Raw genomic sequence first — 10,849 nt, 5'->3', positions numbered from 1 at the left:
TCAGATATCACCACCACAATATTTGGTTTAGTTCCGTTTAGGCAAAAAGTTCCATGGTACCACTGAATCAGATAAAACAAAGTCAGAAGTAAAGGATTCATCCTAGCGTCTTTACATTCTGTTCTTCAGATGATATCGTGCTGAGTTTTGTCTCAAGTTTTGTTTTTGGAAAAGTTTTGTCTCAAGTGTAAGAAGTGATCAGTACTTCCTCTTTGTCTGTCACTGAGTGCTCTTGAATATGAAAAACTTCCTGGTTTCTCTTTCAAAATAAGAGTAACCCGTCGAATCTGCAAAATAACGGTCAAAATGAAAATAAAACTATTTTTATTAGACACAACGCCGTCCATAACTATAATGGTGTTGCAACAGTATACTATAAACTATAACCTCGTAGTAATTAACCAAGAAAAGTTAGTCCAACTTGATAACAATGGATGCGATTGCAAAAAGTAAACGCTAGAGAGCAACATTTACCTTGATGAACTCTATGTATGAATGACTGATTTTTGAATGAATGCAAAGTTTTGCCGCGCTGTGATAAGCATGACTGTCACATTCTGACTCATCAGCACAGCTGTTTTAGGCTCGTTTTAATTAAACTATCTACCAAGTTAGCGAGTTAAGGTGAAAAATAATGAATCTAGTACCTAGTCCAAAATTTACAAAAAAAGGTTTACTGGCACAAAGAAGGCTAAAACCTTGTATACATTGGCGCAATTATGTCATGTAAAGTACTGTATATCATTTAAAAGGTTGCTTATTTTTATTTGTATATCTTTAATTGTATTCTTATCCGTATTCATTCTTAATAATACTGTCACTGGGTGGGTGATATCAGGTATTAATCTGTTTTAAAGGCTAGTTTTGTAATATATGAAATGTGCAAAAAGAGCTCTGAATAATTACACTGCTGTTCAACAGGTGTGACGTGTTTTTGGCTATTTATGTCACTAGGCCTTCATGACCAGCAGGTGTCGCTTTGAGCTGCCGAGTCTTGTTTTTCTTCTCTCTGGAAAGAAAAGCCCCATCAAAGCCTGTGTGTATTAAATGGAACAATTTGATCTAAATCCAAAGACAATATACAGTATTTGATCCTGTACAATCCTTTTCTCGAGACATACTCATGCTCTATTACTTGCTATCACAAGCCTGTGTATAATCCTGTAATTTTGCACAGGCCAGCTGCTGCAGCCATAATGCAGGGAGATCTGTTGTTCTATATATTCTCTGCTGCCATCTGCACTGGGATGTGGAGGCTGCAGTGAGCTTGCATGTATAGGAGGCCGTATACTATATGTAGGTTACGGCACAGTGGAACATATGCATACACAAAGGGCTTTCATGCCCAAATACATTGTATGAGACATTTAGCAATTGTGTACAAAATTAGGATAATCACTAAGATACCTGTAGATGATAACAATTTTAAGTTGACTTACTTACTTACTTATTTAGTATATTTTGTTTGGGTAAGTGACATCCACTATAATCACACATTATTTTAAGTAATTGCAGTTCATGCATGGTTGGTCTTTGTCTTTTAGCAGCTCTCACTGGAGATCGTTTGCCTTCATCCCTTGGCTCCTACTGTTGCACCAACCATGTCAATGTCCTCCATTACCATGTCCACAAATCTTTTCTGGGGTTTTCTCTCCTTTTAGGACTTGCTGCAGTGTCTGATAACACTTCTAAGGCCATTGTTAGTAAAATTTGACAATTAATCCTGTGATCAAATGACTACGACTGGCTTTCCTCGTCTCTCTGACAATGTGGGTATCTCAAGGCATAGAGAAGTGGGTGTGTGGTCGATTTAGTGCACCCAGCACACGTGCTCCTTAGATACATACAAGGATTATGTGTATCGTTTCATGTATTGACTCTATTAGATCACCTGTAGAAACCCAGAATGACTTTGATGGACGTCTCTTTGTGCAGCCGTTCAGCTGTTTAGTCAAACTTGTCATCCGTCTCGCTTGATCCCGAAGGCGGAAGACGGGGGCGGTGAAGCCCTGCGCGTGCGCAGAAGGTTGTTTTTCACACAGCCGAGTCGCTTAAAGTGAGGAGAGTAGCTGCTCTCTCTTGTCTTTGACTGGGGACCATCAAGAGAGGAGGAGGATAGCAGCAGCTACTGCTGTTACTCAGCCTTGACATACACATCTCAATGAACTGCTCACAAAGAAGCCACTGATCGTGCCTACTGCTTTGTGCAGGGCGGAGATACAGATCGGTGTATCTTCAACTTGCATCCGTTTTTTTAAACTTCATGAGATTATTTTTTCATAGACTCTTTTTGTAACTTCCTGGCGAAGCCTGTCTCTATTTCCACCATGGTGCTAGGAAAAGTAAAGAGTTTCACTGTAAGCTACGACTGTCACAATGACAGCAACGTCCCCGTCTTCTCCAGCGGGGACTGTGTCTCAGGTAGAGTGACCATCGAAGTGACGGGAGAGATCCGAGTCAAGTCTCTCAAAATCCACGCGAAGGGGTTTGCAAAAGTTCGCTGGACTGAGTCGAGAAACGCTGGCTCCAACACTGCCTACACGCAAAACTACACAGAAGAAGTGGAATATCTAAATCACAAAGACATCTTAATTGGACACGAAAGAGGTAAATATGTTTTTCTAGTTTTTTTTTTTTCTAAAAATGTTAGCTGTTTTGTTTAAAGTGGACTAGAGATGCTCTTTGTGCTGACTAAGGTGGTGTGGAAGGATGCTGTTGTTTTTTTCATCACACCTCAAACAAGTAAAATGGTTTCCCGTGTGTATTTGTAGCATTTAGTAAGCGTTGCTTGGTATGACGTGACTGCTGGGAGATGCTGGTTGTACACATCTACGTCGTCACTTGTTTGTGTCCAAGTGACAGAATGAATGACAGAACCCGGATACATCCGTGTTTCCCTCAGTATTTCTACTTGAATAAAACCCTTACTCTAAATTTCTTTTTCGCAAAACAATATACAGTAACAACTGGCTTCGTTGTGCCTTTTGTCTGACATTTTTCATGCAGAACCGTGTTTTATTATGCGTTTCTTTGTGGCTTTTTTCTGAAGTTTCCACCCCATTGTTCAAAGCGGTTCAATCCTGTTCAAAAAACTGGACTGGAGAGGGTGTGTCTTACCTTTAAACTCCGCCCTATTTCACATGTGATTCGCTGAGGTGCTCATGTGTGGCTAATGACATCATATTTCTGCAGAAAGGGACAGACAGATCATGCAACTTTTTATTCAGTCTGAAAAAATACACTATTCTATAAAACTATATATGTCTGATACGGGTCCACTGCCCTGTAATGACTGCAGCTAAGGACTAGATGTACATGTAAATTCAGGTTTGGAGTGGTTTAGGTGTGTGCGCAAGAAAGTGCATATGGAATTCCTGTGTTGGTTTCGAGAAGCGAATAACGCAATACAGATTAAATAAACATATGAATATAGCATATATATTATACATATATATAATATATGGATTTAACATATTTCTGATGGTCCGAATTGTTTATGGCGTGACTATAAATGGGACGTATCAGAAGAGATGCAGTGAATAGAGGCAGTAGAACATTTATTCGATGTATGTAGAAACTGGAGGAATACACTAAATATGAAAACATGTATTCTGTTTCAATATGGTGAAATAAAAAAACATAAATTTAGCGTGTGTTTGCACTGCCGTTAAATTTACATATAATTAATGCTGTTTAAAATATTGAGCAATTAATGTGAAAGTATAGAAAACCGATAGCGCTTAAAAAAACAACTTGCTGTTGTATGTATACATGATGTATATCATCGACTGACTATGTGGAGTGGTTTCAATTTTAAACAGACAGTACCAATGGCAACATATTTTGAGGCAGCCGAAGCTGCGCTCTGACTCTGTAGTAGTGACTGCGGTGTCGCACACTGAATGCGTAATGAGAGTAAAGCAGCTGAGGGAAGCTGCTCACACCGGTTTAGGCCGGTCTCCTCCTGCTGGAGTCTGCCGTTTGACTGACAGCTCCGCACTTGTTTACCACACTGCTGCTGCTGTTGGAGGAGGAGGGAGTGCTGAGCTGGCAACAAGACTATCCACCCTGCTCTTCACTGACCTTCTATATTGTTGTTATAATCGAAATAAAAATACACTTAAAATCAATTTTAATCGACTATACAAGCGACGACATGCGACATTGTCTTTCCAACATTGCAAGTAAATGTGCTCATTTTGTTTTAGTGAAGTACAAAAATAGGTCGACTGAGGTTTCTTTTGAATGACATATTGACCATAAAATAATTAATTCATTTTCAAGTATTTTTTTTAGCTCTTGCTTGCTTAAAAATGAGCAAACAAAATATCTGCTTTGTCTTTTACCTTAAACTTGTTGCTACACCATATTAAATGTTTTTTTCTTTTTTTCATGATAGTCATGGCTTTTGTTTAGTGTAGGCCTGTGCTTTGTTTTCAGTTAGTTCTGTTCCTCTTTTTACGCTTTGGGTTGGCACTTCTGTTTCAATACAGTATATCTTAAAAGACATATATTCAGGTAGTAAAACCCCTCTATTCTCTTTCTTTCCTCCCCCACCCTGTAATTTTGTATGACTTTCAGATGCCTTGGTAGAGCTTTTTACACAGGTATGGTATACATGTAGTTGGAAAGTTGTCCTCCTTCTTTTTCAGACGATGACAACTCAGAGGAAGCACTCACCACTATCCATTCAGGAAGGCATGAGTATGCGTTCAGTCTCGAGCTTCCACAGACGTAAGTTTCTCAACATGACACATTACATGCAGGTTAAACACATCATCACTTCAATCTAGTGTTACAACATTTTTTCATCTAATTTGACTTTCCTCTTCTGCCCCCTCCTTGTTTCTTATCTACTGTAGACCTCTGGCTACCTCTTTCGAAGGGAAGCATGGCAGCGTGCGCTACTGGGTAAAGGCAGAACTTCACAGACCTTGGCTCCTGCCGATGAAGACCAAGAAGGAATTTACAGTCTTTGAGCACATTGACATCAACACTCCACTATTGCTGGTGAGTTCTTTTGAGGTTTATCTTGCCATGAAGGTATTGTATGAGGAGTTTTTATAGACTAAAGCAATGGAGAAAAGACTTGTCAGCAGTTTACTCCTTAGACCTAATATAGCAAATGAATGGCAAGGCCAGATCTCCTTAAATTATTATTTATGTTTTAGCCCTTAACCATTATACTACAATGTCTACAATCTTTATCATACTTTTAATATTTTTTTGCAAATCAATAGCATCTGTCTTTTACTTTTTCAGTCACCACAGGCCGGCACAAAGGACAAGACGCTTTGCTGTTGGTTCTGCACCTCAGGTCCTATTTCCCTAAGTGCCAAGATTGAAAGGAAGGGATACACCCCAGGTGAGGATACGCTAATGATTTGACGGTTCTCTGCTCATCATCTGACAATTAAATAAAGGACTATTGCCTTCGGATTATGCATTGATAATATAATTATAACACACTAAGATAATGCTGATTATAGGTATTTGCAAGTGTTCATAGTCTCTAATCTCTGGTATGCCATCTTTAACTCTGTAGGAGAGTCAATCCAGATCTTTGCTGAGATTGAGAACTGCTCATCCCGCATAGTGGTGCCAAAGGCAGCCATCTACCAGACCCAGACCTTCTATGCCAAAGGGAAGATAAAGGAGGTCAAGCAGCTGGTGGCTAACCTGCGGGGAGAGTCTTTGTCCTCAGGCAAAACAGAGACTTGGAATGGCAAGATGCTGAAGATCCCACCTGTGTCCCCATCCATCCTGGACTGCAGCATCATTAGAGTGGAGTATTCACTCATGGTGAGTACAACTTATATGTTTTTGGGCTGCTTATACTTTCTATTTAGCCTTTAGCTGCTGTGTCTTGATGTGAGCTACAAAGAGCAGACATTCCCAGTAGTGATTATAATCTGTTTTAGTTAATTTTGTTATCAACTATGATTCACTCCATCATTAGTGCAGTACAATGCCTCTGCTCTTGGAGAACCTCACTCAGCTAGCTGTGCCAAGTTTCAGCCTTATAGGTTGCGCCATGTGCTACTGCCGCTGCTAAGAGCATTAGCCTGGAATATTCATGGTAACACCTATCGTGAAGGTGCCTATAACCTCTTTACCTTGTGAACAGACAGGAACTGTTCTTGCATAAGCAACCTACCTGAATACACTGACTCACACTGTCTAGCTACCTCACAGCCAGTAGAACTCTGCTTAACTTGTCAATGTCATAGAAAGGGGTAAAATGCTCAGCAATAAATTAAAACCAACAAATTCTTCAGATGTGATTAACGCCTTACATGATTTTTCTTTTGTATTTTGTGTAGGTATATGTGGATATACCTGGGGCTATTAATCTGTCTCTGACCCTGCCTCTGGTCATTGGAACCATTCCTCTCCACCCCTTTGGTTCCCGTACTTCCAGTGTCAGCAGCCAGTGCAGCATGAGCTGGCTGGGCATGGGTCTGCCAGAGAGACCTGAAGGTAGATTAAATATTTAGTCATGAATCAAATGTATATATTTTATTTTAAATATACTGCTCACACTTTACTTGCTTTTTGTGCAGCTCCTCCAAGCTATGCAGAAATTGTGACAGAAGAGCAGAGGCAGAGCAGCCTTGATGTCCCCGCCGACCGTGAGGATCTGGACGGACCTCTCTTTGCCTATATTCATGAATTCCGTTTCCAGCCACCTCCTCTATACTCTGAGGTAACCATCAGATATCGCACAGCAAATATTTTGTGGATCTTGTTGTTACTTGTTTAAGCATACTGTCCCTTTGCTCACAATGAACACTATGTTCTGGGTTTTTTTCCACCATAGATTGATCCTCATCCAGATCATGCCAGGCGCACTGAGGAGCGCAGACTCGATGCCTGTCCTTCTCGCTGAAGGGTGTCTTTAAGAATTCTCCTGACCATCGCAGTAACCCATTTCCGGGGCTCATCTTTGTTTGTACATCTCCAACAGCGGCATTGGTGCTATGCTGTTGATAGTGGTGAAGTAAACAAAGTCCATGACCAACCAACAGAATTTTGGACAAATAACTACAGTTGAGTTTGGTGGACAGATCTGTTTCTGCCCTCCCTTAGTGGCACAAACAGGAACTATAAGTGTAGGGCTATACCCTTTTTCCTGTTTTAGCCTGCTGAGGGTGGGATGTGTGCAGATAAACACATTCAGTATGTACGAGATGAGGAAAAATCACCCAAATAGCCAGTTTCGCATTGACATAAAGGAAAAGGTCACAGAGGCCCCGGCCCACCACGCTTCTCTCTCCCTATCTCTCTGTCACCCTTGATTCTTCTGCAGTCATGGCACATATGGACTCACACAAAGGGCTGGATGAATCCTGTCCAGGCTGAATCATGGAAACGGAGAGCGAAAAATAACAACGTTCTAACCACCATAGTCCATATTAATGGAAGTTTTTCACAAAGGCAGTGGTGACAAGAGGAAAGACTAGGTCCTCCTGCCTCATAGGGATTTTGTTTTGCACATTCTATTCTTTACTTGACTTGTGTGACTCTTTAATTATCTTTAATTATATATGTTAAAAATCACTAATAGTTTGGTTTCAACCTTTGTAACCACCTGATTGAGACAGTGGGCTAACTTTTAGGACTTCACTTAAGTGAGAACAGAATTTGTTTTTTTTTGGGGGGGAGGGGGTGAAAGGTCAAGAACAATGCACTGAATTTGTTTTAAGAGTTTTTCTTTCTCCTTATGACATTTCTCAGTGACCCACAACAACTAGACTGGACTTTTACAACAACTGCAGCACACTATTTTCATCTGGAATCTTTCTTTGAAGTATATTGCCTTCTAAGCTTGGATCCACGTGTGGGTTCCCTCTGTTGTTTTAGTTTAGTTGTTATTGTTGTTGTATTTAGCTCCAATCATATTTTTTTGTGTTGTGGTTGCCCAAGATTTGAACTAGGAGGGTTACAGACCTACTTTTTCACTTAAGTTGTAGCAGACAAGGTTTGTTTTTACTTTTGTGTAAATGATAGTGGCACATTATGGAGGGACTCCCCTCATCCTCATGGCCTGCACCCCCTCTACTCGTAATCTCAGGGCAAGCCAATTTTGCATTACTGCTCAAAAAGCACTGTCTCAGGTGGTCTCATATGTCATACAGTTGGTGAAAAGAGAAATAAATGTAATAGGTTTTTCATTTAAGTTGCACTGTTTAGAAAAGTACTTTTTTTTTCATTTACTAAAACTGAGATGAGACGTGGAGATGCAAGGCAGCTTTCTGAGATGATTCACATTCCCTTTTGTCCTGCTGCACTCACCTTAGTTTATCCACCCACTAGTAAGACTTTTTTTTTCAGACCGGTGAAACCAGAATGCTCCGTTTAAAAAAATAAAAGAGGAAATGTTGAAAATGGTTGAATTGTATTGCTTCTGCAAAACAGAAGCAAACCCAGCATATGTAAAAAGCTGAGGACGTAGCTAGGGACTTCTGTTAAGACTGGTCAGAACAAGTAGAAGTAGGAGTAAAAGTAGGTTGAAACGAGTAATACATTGGTTTTCTAACTCGCTCAACAACAACCAGACCAGCTATAACAGAGGTTTTGTCATAGTAAGCAAAAAAGCAGCACTTTTCTGATAAGAAGAAAAAGTAGCATTGTACTGGTGAAGGTCTAAGGTAAACATTTGTAGGACATAAATGCATTGTTAACTTTTTTTTCTAAGGATTAACCTTTTTTTAAGTTTACATTAAAACGTAGCTGACTCAAGTTGGTGTGTGTGTGTGTGTGTGTGCATGATCCTACAGAGATCCAGCTGGCAACTACTAAATATTCAGCTTCTGCCAGCAATTGAACTGCAGATAATTAAAGTGATCTTATTTTATTAGTGGCCTTGATACAGAACAGACCTGATCTTGTCTACGTTAACTCTGACTCTTCACCTTTTCTGCTTGTTCACATGTACATGTTTTACACTTTGGAGTGTTTATCAAAAAAGGACAAAAAGGGAAGAGGTAAACAGTCCTGTCTTTTTATTTTAAATAATCAACACCCTGGTCAGGTTTCTCAGTTAATTTACTGAGGCTGATGAGGGTCGAAATTTGTTTCTTTCACCACATATTTTATGGCATTAATACGTGATGAAAAATCTCGAGTTGTTTCTTTTCCTACCTGTTCACCCTCAGGCCTGTGGTTGGTAGCTGTCGACCACTGCCCCTTCCCCATGAGAGTCATTTAAGTAACACAGGACAACAGATAGACTGCTTCTTCCACATCAGTACAAACCTCCTGCGAGCCTGCCCTAATCTTTCACATAGTATCATAGGAGAAACCTAACAAAAATACGCAGTAATAAATAAGCTCATGTTTGTTTTAGGTTCTGTTAATTCCATACAGCCTGGTGGCTTCGGGACGAAAAGTAGTCTGGTGTCAAAACTAAGCTAAACTCCTGATCTGTTAAAGGCAGGATCTGAAATGTTCAGAGATATGAAAGAAAGAACCCACAGAATGGGATCTGAAACATTTTAGAAACAAAGTGCAATATGACCCACTGAATTTTTGTTGTTTTCCATTTGTATGTTTATCCATGTATATTATTTTTCCTCTGTTAATCATGACGGCGGATAGATATTCTATGAATATACTATGTACTGAGTGAATTAACATTTGTGTAGTTCTTCCGTTTGATTTGAATAAACCTTTTAGTTTGAAATGACAAATACCTGTGCTTTCAATTACTTATACATGAACACCATATGAGTACCATAAACACATTTTTCACACATTTGTGAATAAATTCAACAACCCTTTCACCCAATTGTCCACAATTAATAAGTTCAAATGAGAAACCTTTGTTACTTAACCCTTAAAACCTATTTTGTGGGTCATGCTACTGACTATAATATGTGAGACATTCCCATGTAAGTGCAGCTCAGAGGCCTGAAACTGTATTTTTGTTTTTCTGTCAAACCAACCAAACATGGCCTCAAGAGACTAAGAACTACTTCTATCCCCCGTTTACATTTTGTGTCCAAATATAGTAGTCAGTATTTAACAGTTAGCTGTCATCCCACAAAAAAGAGATCAGAAAAGAAGATCAGAAAAGAAAAAGCAAAGGGAAAGTCACTTCCTTTTCAACAGTAACCGTAAAATATTCTATGGATTGGTTCTTGAAAGAAGCAGATTGTTTCTAAGAAATTTGGATAGATAAAAATAAACCTGTACCTGTGATTGACAGCTGTGGGCTACAGCTAATAAAACCAAAATGCAAACAACTGTACTTTTTCTATTTGGAAGAAGAAATTCATTTTAAAAGCATTTTGAGTTGGAGAAAAATATAAAATAATGGAATAATTTAAATGTCAGGTGCAATTTTACGATTGATTCAAAGTAATCATAAAACATTTAGACTAGTACATTTATGTTACCTAATACATTTTATAACAAATTATAGATGAATAAACTAATTCTGACTAAATCTTACCATGATCTTAGCTCAAATACATAGTTTTTATTACTTATGGTTCTTTCCCGATGGTTAATTTAAATATGANNATATGGTTAATTTAAATATGACCTATCTTTAATGGCCAACAGTCTTGTCTGTAGGCAGTCCATCAATGCTGATTGTAGTGTATTGAGCTGCCCATTACGTCAGCATGCTTTACGAAGTACTAATTGATTTTGCCCAAAACAACTTGAGTACATGGATAAATATAGCTCAGCTAATTCAATTAAGGCCGGATGTGAATGGATATGTTGTACCCAGTACCTCACAGGTCAGGAGGGAAATGCATGACATCTGCACAGAGTTTGAAAGTTGCTGCTGTTGCATAACCACAGTCAACAGTTGCCCATCTTTCGCTGAGTCTTGTGT

At 39.2% G+C, this 10,849-nt stretch overlaps 1 protein-coding gene across 1 annotated transcript; it reads left to right on the top strand.

Moving 5' to 3' along the window:
* The first annotated feature begins 2,068 nt into the window (after nucleotides 1-2,068).
* arrdc3a (arrestin domain containing 3a) lies at nucleotides 2,069-9,692 on the top strand. Its single transcript, XM_008336815.3, has 8 exons — nucleotides 2,069-2,607; nucleotides 4,653-4,734; nucleotides 4,863-5,010; nucleotides 5,263-5,365; nucleotides 5,546-5,802; nucleotides 6,324-6,480; nucleotides 6,564-6,706; nucleotides 6,821-9,692. The coding sequence occupies exons 1-8, from the start codon at nucleotides 2,328-2,330 to the stop codon at nucleotides 6,887-6,889; spliced, it is 1,239 nt and encodes a 412-aa protein (XP_008335037.1). The 5' UTR covers nucleotides 2,069-2,327; the 3' UTR covers nucleotides 6,890-9,692.
* The last annotated feature ends 1,157 nt before the right edge of the window (nucleotides 9,693-10,849 follow it).

This window comes from Cynoglossus semilaevis, chromosome Z, assembly GCF_000523025.1.
Source record: "Cynoglossus semilaevis isolate Cse_v1.0 chromosome Z, Cse_v1.0, whole genome shotgun sequence".
NCBI lineage: Eukaryota > Metazoa > Chordata > Actinopteri > Pleuronectiformes > Cynoglossidae > Cynoglossus > Cynoglossus semilaevis.
The sequence above is the reverse complement of the archived record's forward strand: the minus strand, read 5'-3'. Positions and strand labels throughout refer to the sequence as shown.

What these genes read in the sequence shown, in the direction of transcription:
- arrdc3a (XM_008336815.3), top strand. Translation starts at nt 2,328, where the DNA reads ATGGTGCTAGGAAAAGTAAAGAGTTTCACTGTAAGCTACGACTGTCAC. An exon ending in AGTCTCGAGCTTCCACAGAC is followed by an intron (nt 4,735 to 4,862) that starts GTAAGTTTCTCA and finishes TATCTACTGTAG; the next exon opens with ACCTCTGGCTACCTCTTTCG. An exon ending in TCTGCCAGAGAGACCTGAAG is followed by an intron (nt 6,481 to 6,563) that starts GTAGATTAAATA and finishes CTTTTTGTGCAG; the next exon opens with CTCCTCCAAGCTATGCAGAA.